Source organism: Cervus canadensis, chromosome 24 (assembly GCF_019320065.1).
Source record: "Cervus canadensis isolate Bull #8, Minnesota chromosome 24, ASM1932006v1, whole genome shotgun sequence".
Taxonomy (NCBI): Eukaryota; Metazoa; Chordata; class Mammalia; order Artiodactyla; family Cervidae; genus Cervus; species Cervus canadensis.
Genome location: NC_057409.1, coordinates 49,295,488 through 49,307,858, shown reverse-complemented (window position 1 = coordinate 49,307,858; position 12,371 = coordinate 49,295,488). Strand labels below are relative to the sequence as shown.

Here is a 12,371-nt window from a genome sequence, read left to right as displayed (position 1 = left end):
CTGCTGATGGACATCTAGGTTGCTTCCATGTCCTGGCTATTGTAAACAGTGCTGCGATGAACACTGGGGTACACGTGTCTCTTTCAATTCTGGTTTCCTCTGTGTGTATGCCCAGCAGTGGGATTGCTGGGTCATATGGTAGTTCTATTTCCAGTTTTTTAAGGAATCTCCACACTGTTCTCCATCGTGGCTGTACTAGTTTGCATTCCCACCAACAGTGTAAGAGGGTTGCCTTTTCTCCACAGCCTCTCCAGCATTTATTGTTTGTAGACTTTTGGATAGCAGCCATTCTGACTGGCGTGAAATGGTACCTCATTGTGGTTTTGATTTGCATTTCTCTGATAATGAGTGATGTTGAGCATCTTTTCATGTGTTTGTTAGCCATCTGTATGTCTTCTTTGGAGAAATGTCTGTTTAGTTCTTTGGCCCATGTTTGATTGGGTCGTTTATTTTTCTGGAACTGTAGTTGCTAAAACAGTTTTAAAATCTTTGCTAATTTGATTGCCCAAAGATAATTAATATTATGTTCATTTGCATTTTCTAGAATACTAATAAAATTTATGATCATTTAATTTTTAATAACATTTGTTCTTCTACAAAGTAGCCTCCTATCCATTTTTTCAATTAAAGTTTTAATAGTTTTATTTTATTTGTGTTAACTCTTTTATAAACTGACCTCTATCAAATTTGTAGAGATATTTTTCCCTGTTGCTTTGCTTTCTTATTGTATTCACTAGTATACATAATTTCTAAATGTTTATGAATGCAAATGAACTAATTTTTCATATTGCAATTCTATTTAGCTTAACCACAAATACTTACATGTGTTGTGCTGAGTTGCTCAGTCATGTCCAACTCTTTGTGACCCCAGGCTTCTCTGTCCACAGGGATTTCCAGGCAAGAATACTGGAGTGGGTTGCCATGCCCTCCTCTAGGGGATCATCCTGACTGAGGTCTCCTGCATTGCAGGCAGATTCTTTACCTGATGAGCTAACAGGGAAGCCTAAATACTTACATTCCCACCAGTAATATAAAGAATTCTCTCTCACTGCTCACAACAAAACTGAGTGTTATCATTTAGATAAAATGATAATTAAGCAATAAAATTGTTTTTAATTTTTAAATTGATTTTTGAGATATAATTGACATATAATATATTTGTTTTAGGTATACCACATAATGATTTGGTATTTGTATGTAATGTGAAATGATAACAACAAGCTCATTTAACATTCATCATCACAGTTACAAAAATTTTTTTGTGTTGAGAACTTTTAAGATCTGTTTTCTTTAGCCACTTTCAAATATGCAGTATAGTATTAACAATAGTCACCATACAGTACGTGACATATCTTAATTTTATTTTTGATACTGACATTTGAAAAGTATTTATTCACCACTTGTATTTCTTATTGTTAAATAATCCACTTTTTTCTTTTAAGTGTTTTCCTCACATAACTGAGTATCTTTTTTCTTATTATTAAAAGCTCTATAAAGATACAGAATCAGTTTGTCATACAAATTTTAGATATTTTCTCCAAGTCATCTTGTCTTTTATTTTTATGATGTTTAATTGTTTATGGCTTTTTATTATAGCAATGTTTTAAAATGTTTGCTACTAAAATATAGACATTTTTTACTTCAGGATATTTTCCTAGCATTTTTTGTTGTTGTTGTTCTACACATCTTCCTGCAGTTACCTGTAAAGTGATCCCACTTTGAGGAATCCCTTCAACAGAAAAAAAAATAGCTCTTGGGAAGAACAGGTGGTACTAATAACAAAGGAAGAATTCACTGAATTCAGGGTTGGGAATTTTGAGACTAGTTCTCCGGCAGAACTGGAAGGGAAGGCAGTGAATTTAGGAGAATGCCTCAGGACCAAGACCTGGTTGAGAAACAAGCAGAACCAGGAGGGAGAAGCCGGCAGGTGATGAGGGAGTTTGCAGATGCAGCACTGCTTGGGTTTTGCCTTGCTGATAGGTCATAAAACTTCGGTAAAAAAAAAAAAACAAACAACTCCTGCACAAATTAAATAGTTAGTGTATGAGGATGAGTTGGCCCCTGGGAGTGCTGTGAGGCAGACATAAAATGACATCTGGAGGGGGAAGAATTTGATTTACGTATAAAGGGTTAAACCTGCCAACATTCCCCTGAGAACCGATGGGTAAACTGGTGTTTGTCTTAGCTGCTTCATCACAACAGGGCCAATCAAACCCAAGAATGTGTTCTCCTGGAGGCCTGGGTCCATCGTCTGGGGTTGTAGAAATAGCAGCTGTATGCTGGGACTGCTTCCTGCTCCATTGTAACAAGAGGGCTGAGACCGTGGACTGGGAGAGAGTGTAGAACCAGGCAGTGAGTATGCAAGGTTATGTTAATATATGAAGTTATTCATCTTAACACTGCTTGTTATTGAATAGTGGAGGGCTTCCCTTGTAGCTCAGTTGGTAAAGAATCTTTCTGCAATACAGGAGACCCAGGTTCAATTCCTGGGTTGGGAAGATCCCCTGGAGAAGGAAATGGCAACCCACTCCAATATTTTTGCCTGGAGAATCCCAGGAGCCTGGTGGGCTACAGTCCATGGGGTCACAAGAGTCAGACACGACTTAGCGACTAAACGACCACCACCATTATTGAATAGTAAGAAATAAAAAGGAAATAAAATCCTGATAGTCACAAAGGAGAAGCTGTGTATGCAGCCACTGAGACAAAGATCTATACTATGATTGTCCACAACATATGTGAGTAAGAACAGAGAGCTGAAAATGATACACAAATACAATTATGTTTTTGAGGAAAATTTGTGCATATACATATGTATATATGTTAACTATTTGTGCACAAGAAGTCTGGACAGGCCCTACTGTGAAACTGGTTGCTTTGGGGTGAAGTTAGGGTGACAGTGAGGGGTGGGACTTTTATTCACACACAGTCACACACACACAATGGCACACACACCTCTGGGAATTACCCATCAGCCACGTACATTTTACCTTATACCTTATACCTACCTGCATTTTCTTCTTTTATAATTTAATTTTCCTGTTCACTTTTTAAAAATTAATATATATATATATATAATTCATATAGCTCAATAACAAAACCCAAATGATCTGATTAAAAGATGGGCAGAGGATCTGAATAGATATTTTTCCAAAGAAGACATACAGGTGGCCAACAGGCACATGGAGAGATACTCAGCATCACTAATCACCAGGAAAATGCAAATCAAAACCACAATGAGATGTTCTTCCACATCTGTCAGAATGGCTATTATCAAAAGACAAGAAATAATACATATGTTGGTGGGAATGTAAATTGGTGCAGCCATTATGGAAAACAGTATGGAGGTTCCACAAAAAATGTTTTGAAATAGAACTACCATATGACTCAGCAATTCCACTTCTGGGTATTTATTCAAAGAAAATGAAAACACTAATTTGGAAGGCTATATACACCCTATGTCTATTGCAGCATTATTTAAATAGCTAAGACATGGAAGCAATGTAAGTGTTCATTGATGGATGAATGGATAAAGGAGATGTGGACTAGATGTGGAATACACAATGGAATACTACTCAGCCATAAAAAGAATGCAGTCTTGCCATTTGTGACAACGTGAATGAGGATATTAAGTGAAATAAGTGAGATAAGACAAATACTGTATGATTTCATTTAAATGTAGAATCTTACAGAAATGAACAAAACAAAACTTACAGATACAGAGAATAGATGGATGACTACCATGGGGCAAGGGGTTTCAGGGAAGGCAAAATGGGTGAAAGAGACTAAGACACACATTCCAGTTATAACTCATGGGGATCTAAGTACAGCATCGTGATGTTAGTAATATCGTATTGCAAATTTGATAGTTGCTAAGAAAGCAAATCTTAAAAGTTTTCATCACAAGAAAAAATTTTTTTTAGTTCTATGGTGACAGATAACTAGAAGGATTGTGGTAATCTTTTTGCAATATATACAAATGTTGAATCATGTTGTATACCTGAAACTAATAGAATGTTGCAGGTAAATTGCACTTCAATACAAAGAACAAAATTTTGATTGATGAAGAATTACATTAGATTCAATATCAAAGGGAACTGTGAATCACATTCCTCAAAAAAACTCTCTGTATCTCTTGATGGGTTATTTGAGTCGAGTGCGTAGCAGTTTTGTCCGGTTTGTTGCATGATCGCTTTGCTGGAGGAATGGGAAGTGCTGCTCAACTGTCATTTAACAGTAGGAATCCGGCCAGTCGGTCCTATATGTCAGTGAGAGAGGCCGTGGCATGTGCTCGGACAGACAATTCCTGATATTCCGTATTTACTCAGGGTGCTCGCTCCCCTGCTCCGGCTGCTCTTTCCCTTTCTCCCGTCCTCTCTCCTACTACTGACACTGGATGCTCACCAGCACTCAGGCTTTAGTTCATTTTCACTCTGCAAGGCCTTTCTTTCAAATCTCAGGTGTTCTCAGGCTTCTCCTTACACATTAACAACGTACAGCTTTCTATTTGTGCTTTCTTTTCCTGGGCTTTACACCTATAGCCAAAAGCCTATCAAATACCATGGTTATCAACCTAGACATCTCAGATGTATAAAATGTACAAGACTGAATTATTTATCCATTCAACCATCCCCATTTCACTAACCCACCTACTACCCACCTACTAATTCCTGGTACTATTTCCTGTCTGGATTAATAAGTGGATGAACCACCAGTTGAGACCTAAAATCTAACACGAAGAGACTTCTTCCTATCGCTTTACCACTTAATATCTAGGTCATTTCAATCCTTGTCCCTACATATCTATTATATCTCTTCCCCATTTCCCATCCTAGTCCAAATGATTTGATTTAAACTCTCAGCATCTCTTGCATGGGTTATTGTGATGGTCTCCTGTATTAGTTCCCTAGGCCTGCCAATAGATGGCTTAAAACAAGAGAAATTCGTTGTCTGATAATGTTGGAGGCTAAAAGTTTGGAATCAAGGGGTGGGCAGGGCCACACTCCCTCCAAAATGTCTAAGAGGACCCTTTCTTGCCTCTTCCAGCTTCTGTAGCCTCAGGTGTTCCTTAGTTTCTCACTGCATAACTCTGATGTCTGCCTCTGGCTATCTTTCCTGTGCACCCAAATGTCCCCCTATGCATGATACACACACGCTACATAATACACACACACAGTATTTTAAAATTCCAGATTACTAATCATCTTTCATGCCCACGTTCACTCTCAAAGTGTTAATGGTTTTTTGACAATAGTTTATTTGGTCACCCTAGCTTTTTAAACTTCGGAACACAAACAAGGAGGTAAGAACTCACTGGATGCGATCAGGGAAGGTTTATTTACGACATCAGTCATATTCTGTTAAGGATCCACCCTACTCCAGTGTGACCTCATCTTAGCTTAACTGATAATATCTGCAACAACTCCATTCCCAAATAAGTTCACATTCTGCGGTACCATGGATTACAACTTCAACATACCTTTTGGCATGGGGGACACAGTTCAACTCACATCACCTAAAACTAGCCTGTCATCCAAGTTCACTGTTGCTACAGTGGTTCTGCTAAAATGGAAACGCTCTCCTAAAAGGAGACCAATAACAACATAATAATTCCCAATCAGTTAGCATGGCATACAAGGATGCTCCAAATCACTTATCCTTCACCAAACCTTGTCACCTATTTCTACTTTTTCAAATCTTTTTATTGCTGCTTCTTTATATCATCTACCTGAAAACCTCCTATTCATTGAGTCCCAAGCAACTCCTCCTCTCTGGAACCTTCCCTGATCACATTCATTGAGTTGTTTACCTCCTTGTTTGGGTTCAGATGCTTAAAAAGCTAGAGTGACCAAGTAAACTATTGTCAAAAAACTTTAACACCTTGAGAATGAACATGGGCACTAAAAATGATTAGTAATATGGAATTTAAAAGTAATGTGTGTGTGTGTGTGTGTGTGTGTGTGTGTGTGTGTGTGAGTAAATCTATTTTCATACTGGCAGACCTGTAAGTGGTTCTATTCAAACATTGCTTTTAAAATAATAAAGCAACTGAAGACAACTATTATAAAATTTCTGTTTCATATGGTCTCATAGATTTTTAATTTTTAAAGTAAAACTGTCTATAATGTTTTTCAAAGTTTCATTTTATGGTTACTTTATTTTAAATTGTTGACACTTTTAACTGACTCCACTAGAGGTTTATAATATTTTAAATTAGAATATACTCTAAACAGATTTTTTAACAAAGTGCTAATTAAAGGAGCTCCTCCTCATTCTTTTTGTTTGTATTGAAAACTGTATTTTACCTCATATACTTCCACATGCACTGTATGTATCATTATACTTTTTGCCTCCCTTCTTAGTAATTTTAAAATAAATATTATTATAAGGAAGAAGTTCATCAAACCTATGCTTCTTTTGAATGCTTCACCAAATTTTAATGCCGCAAAATCAAAGGCCTTCTCAACTTATTTCATTTTAGTACAAAATACAAATTTGTCCAAAGAAACACAGAAGACCAGATAAAATGTTCATTTTAGTTTAGATATGTCATTTAAACTCTTGTTATTTATCTTGCTCAGTTTTTCCTTTGCTTTATAGAGACAGAACTCAGTGACTTCCTGTTCATAAACCTTTTTTAAAAAAATAATCACAATTCACTAAAAGTTTCAAAAACTAAAGTGATTTTTTGATACGCCTTTGATTGATTTAGGTAAAGATTTCCAACTAATTCTGAACAAAATTCGTGTAGGGCACTTAGACTGACTTACTCAAACAGTTGTTTTTTTTATGTTCAAACATTAAAATCCAACTGATGAGTAGCAAAGAGAGAAACAGTGTGTGTGCACACAGCTGTGACAGAGAGAAAACAAGAGAGACAGACGAGAGGAGAGAGCCAGAGACAGCAGGAAAGCGAGGGGGCAGAACGCGCTGATGAACGCGGCTGATGAATGAGGCTGATGAACGCGGCTGATGAACGCGGCCGATACGACAGCGTGGCCCGCGGGCTTCTCCCCGGGACCCACACCTCACGGCAACGCCACTGCCTCAAGCAGTCTGTCTGACCTGGACAAACGGCCCAAATTCTAGAAAAAAAAGTATTATGACATTTCCCTCAAAATAAAGCCATGAACAGAGGGAAATCAGCCTGGCTTTTGTTGTTGTTTTTTTTTTTTCCATTTTGGAGACTGGCTGACGTATGGTCTTCCCAAACCCTTCACAAAATAAGTATAGTATGTCACTTTTCAAATTGCAAAGGTGTTTATGTATCAAAGTAAATGATAAAATACAGATTGTTAATAGATAAACTGACATCCTAACTACCTGCTAGGGCATTTATAACATCCTATTACAACAAAATCCTATTTAAAAAACTTTGGGAAACTATCCTGCTGTTCATTGTTTTCCCCTCATGGAAAAATCCTCTTGTTTATTTGTTTAGACAAAAATAAACAGGAACAATTTTAAAGTCCAAAGAGACAACAACTTTGTCTTAAAGCTGCAGTAGCTGATACAGCTTCTCACTGCTACCTAGGTCCACGTCCTCTGTGGACCACTGCGATACATTCAGAAGCCTGTTAGCTAACGCATATCCTGCTATTTATTCTACAAAAGGAGAAATTACTCAGACGCCCGTGCTCACTGTACAAACACTCTGTGATAAAGTGCCAACAGGTAAGTCCTTGCTTGACTGTTACAGTACCTCATACTGATTCAGGAACATGTGCAGCTGCTGTACGCTGATCCTGAGATCAGTCTCGTTGAACTCATAAGGAATATTCCACCCCAGGGGGCCAAACTTCCGTCTCTCTTGTACCAAAGCATGAAAGAAACAGAGGCCATATAGTAGTTTCTTGAATTCCTCCTGTAATGAGAAGAAATGGTATAGCATCAATTCTTTCATCCCCAACATTGCATTATGCTTATCATACTTTAAAATCAAAGTAATTCCTTTTGCTTATAAATATATCCATGTCAAAGTGAAACCAAAACAGAGTTAACTTTTCCACCGGCTATTTAGGCAAAAATATGCTCATTTGCATACATGTTCAGTTGACACACACAGCCTCTACGCACACCAGGTTTTCAGAAAGTATGGTGAGCTTGTCTAATTCAATGTTACCTTATATATATATATAGGATTTTGGAGGATATCAACTTAAGCACTGCGAGGCAAAAACTATGAATTCCAATGTTTGTTCCCAGATCACCATGGAGAAATTTCAACGGAGACAGTTCAAATCAATTAAGAGACTCTACAAGCACTTTTGGATTGAAGTCTGGGGCAGCCTCACGGTGTTTATGCCACCACAGAAGTCCTAGGTGCATGCGTGTGTGCATGCTCAGTCGCTTCGGCCATGTCCAACCCTATGGACTACAGCCCTCCAGGCTCCTCTGTCCGTGGGATTCTCCAGGCAAGAATACTGGAGTGGGTTGCCATGCCCTACTCCACGGGATCTTCCCGACCCAGGGACTCAACCCACATCTCCCGTGTCTTCTGCATTGGCAGGTGGATTCTTTACCCCCTGGGCCACTGGAGAAGCCCATAAAAGTCCTAGAGTCACTGTCAAACACAAATCCAGTGTTGATTCAGAAATCAGAACATACAATGCAATATGTTAATTATTTGTACCCTCCACAAGGATATAAAAATGGTCAAACCAGAGCCTGAGAAAGGATTTATGAAGAGATTTCCTTGGAAAGTGCAGCTGCTGTACTGGCAGTCCCCTTTTCCTTATATCCAGGAAGAGGAGACGGGTGTGTTGGGTCCAAGCTACCAGGGAGAAATTCCTGGGGCCACTCAGAGAGTTGATACATGTGCCCTGTATCTGGGATAGAGTGGAAAAACGCAAAATTCATGCCTAGGAGTATAGAGCAGCCTCTGGCCTCGGGCTGTGGACTTCGGTGCAGAAATCAGTAGCTCTCCTTCACATGGTGGGCCAATCTGGAGTGGATCCCAAGGGGTGGACAGGGGGCTGGATTAGGAATGTCCGCCAGTGGCCATTTCAGTGATTTTCTTCTCAAGGGGACTTGCGTCATGGGGCAAGGAAACCCCAACAGTAAGAGCCGGTATGAAGCGAAGGCTGGAGAACCAAAGACTGAGAGGAAGGGGAGGTGCTGCCGAGGGTGATGGAGTCACAGAGAGGCCAAGCAGCAAGGGAGCCAAAGAAGAACCCTGAGAGAACTCACAAGGCAAAAGCGTCAGCTTCAAATCCCGGCCAAGTCGAAAGAGCTCCAGGCACATGAAAAGACCTTCAACACTGCTAATTATTAGAGAAATGTAAATCAAAACCACAATGCAGTATTACCACCTCACGCCAGTCAGAATGGCTATCACCAAGAAGACATTAAGTAACAAATGCTGGAGAAGGTGTGGAGAAAAGGGAGCCCTTGTACACTGTTGGTAGGAATGTAAATTTGTAGAGCCACTATGGAAAACAGTAGAGAGGTTCCTTCAAAAACTAAAAATAGAACTACCATATGATCCAGCAATTCCATTTATGGGTATATATCTGAAAAAAAAAAGAAAATTCTAATTCAAAACGATATTATATCACTCTATTTACAATAGGGTTCATAGCAACCCTATTTACAATAGCCAAGACATGGAAACAACCCAGGCTTCCATCAACATATAAATGGCTTAAGAAGATATGATATATACATATACACAATGGAGTATCACTCAAGCCACGAAAAGAATGAAATATTGCCATTTGCAGCAACATGGATGAAATTAGAAAATATTTTACTTAGTGAAATAAGTCAGAGAAGAACAAATACAGTATGATATCACTTATATATGGAATATAAAAAATAAAACAAATGAATCTATCTACAAAACAGAAACAGACTCACAGACACAGAAAACAAACTAATGGTTACCAAAGAAAAGAGGAAGGAGTCTGTCCAGGATCAACAGATACAAACTATTAAACGTAAAATAAACAGAAATCTCCCCTCTGGTTGCAATACAGAAGACCCAGGTTTGATCCCTGGGGGAAGATCCCCTGGAGAAGGAAATGGCAACCCGCTTCAGTATTCTTGCCTGGAATTCCATGGACAGAGGAGCCTGGGGAGCCAGAGTTCATGTGTCACAAAGAGTCCGATGTGGCTGAATGACTAACACCTTCACTTTCGAACATGAAATAAACAACAAGGATTTACTATATAGCACTTAGGAATAATATTCATTGTGTTATAATAACCTACAATGGAATATAATCTAAAAAACCTTAAGCATTTTGCTGTATACCTGAAACTAGCAGAGTATTATAAATAAACTATACTTCGACAAAAAAGAGAGAAAGATTCTAACTCTATACTTTTCCCCCTACGGTTTGAGGCCTCACCAGGCCCAAGGTGAGATACTAGAGAGTAGAAACCTATGTTTTCAACAAAAGTTGAAATATCAATTAATGTATCATGTTGCACTTTCTGATTTCTGGTTCAAGACTGGCTCTGCAGTTTAAAATGACTCTAGATCATTTAATTACCTGACCTTAATCAGGAAAACCAGGAGACTGCCCAAAGTTTAAACAAGGGCAGGGGGAAGTTCCCCCCCCCCAACCCCCCATGGAATAAAATCAAAAGTGAGAGTGTGAGATGAGAGGAAAGGTGCATAAATTTAACCAAAGAGGGGGGAGAAGCAAAGTTAAACATGCTGTGCTGATTCTGCAACTCTTCTGGATATATTAGATAACTGAGCAAATCAATAAATGTGTTGAGGTGGGAGCCAGGCTTCTCACCATTGAAGAAGGGACATGTGAATACGGAATGAGGAAAAGCTGGAAAGAACCCAGGGTAGAGCAACAGAAATTGGAGGTATTGGTAGGAACTTGTTACTTCTAAAACATGTATATGAATGTCTGTGTGTGCACGGGGTCGTCTGTATGCACTGTATGTGCGTACGCAGATTTGCATATACATATTGTGAGTACATGCATATGTTTCCAAGTTCTCTCTAAAAGGATCAGAACTACAGACAATGAATGCTACATGTCTAGCACCCAAATCTTGGTCTCTAGTACCATTCCCCATGAAACAGGAACCAGCACTCTTCAGAAAAATGGCTGGTTCCAAGACTGGGGTCCAGATAAGCCTGGAGCAGCTTATGACAGAAAGAAGAATAATAGTAATAAACAATGGTACCTATAACAAGCACAAAAGCTGCTCCTGCTGACGAATTCTGGACAAAACTTGAGCAAAAACCTTAAGAATAGTACTGAATTACTAACCACTGGAAAAGATGTAAAGAATTTGTGAGTTCACACCTATAAAAGATAAATAAATGAGAGAGAAGGCAGGGCAACTGCTGACAACAGCATGTCAAGTGTCAAATGCGGAGGAGTTCTGGAGTTGGAATCACCAAAGGAAACAAGTGAGTCCAGCAAGAATCACCACTGGCTACTAAATCTGGGTCCCAGGTAGACTTTGATGAGGAAGAGGATGTCTTCATGGTCCAAAGTGTCTTCTCACAGATTATTCGTTGCAAGGGACAAAGCAGTTATTATAGAGTGAAGAAATCAGACCACACTTCATCTGGGGGATCAGAATTAGTATCATCAGTGAGAGATAAATGGGCATTGCATGCCTCCCAGTGCAAGCCTCTGAGGACATGACTTCACCCAAGTCGCACTGTGGCTCAGAACTTGTAACCTAAAACTAATCTCAAGGAGTGAGACATGTTCTATTAAAAACAATGCAGGGAGATGAATTCTTCAGAAATGTCAGGGCCATCAAAGACAAAGGAAGGCTGAGGTAATGGTCCAGATTACAGACAAAAAGACATGGCAACTAACTGTGATCCTAACTCTGAACCAATCCCCCAGTAAATCAGGGAAAACGTTCTAAAGGACATTACTGCATCAACTGACAAATTTGGGACACAACACAGACTTGGGTAGATTAGATACAGTAGTGTATCCCTGCTAAAATAATACTACAATAATAACTGTAATTGGGTAAGATAATATTTCTATTCTTAAGAAATAAGAACACTGAAGTATTTATCTAGGAATAAAGGGCAGTGACATATCTAACTTTCCTGCAGATGGTACATGTTAACAGGAAGCAAATGTAAGTCAAGGGCATAGGGCTGTTCTTTATATTACTTTTATATTTGCAACTTTTCTGTGAATTTAAAATTATTTCCAAATGAAAAGCTAAAACAGATGAACTATGGTGTGCTGCTTTGGCATTTGAGATTTTTGGTTTGAATTTCAGTTCGTAAATGCCTGGACTTCTCATGTGTGTGACAACTACTGGAGAGACCTATAGATCTAGAAGAAAGGGAGTGACACTTTGCAAAAGGGCTTCTGTCTAGCTATCAGGTGCAGAAATGCCCTCGTCACCTACCTGGGAGTAACCTG

At 38.9% G+C, this 12,371-nt stretch overlaps 1 protein-coding gene across 1 annotated transcript in view; it reads right to left on the bottom strand.

Moving 5' to 3' along the window:
- DNAH7 (dynein axonemal heavy chain 7) overlaps nt 1-12,371 on the bottom strand; it is a 251,585-nt gene that overhangs the window by 21,765 nt on the left and 217,449 nt on the right. The window contains exon 58 of the mRNA XM_043444898.1: nt 7,703-7,864. Coding sequence (XP_043300833.1) covers nt 7,703-7,864 — 162 coding nt within the window. The remainder of the gene's footprint in view (nt 1-7,702; nt 7,865-12,371) is intronic.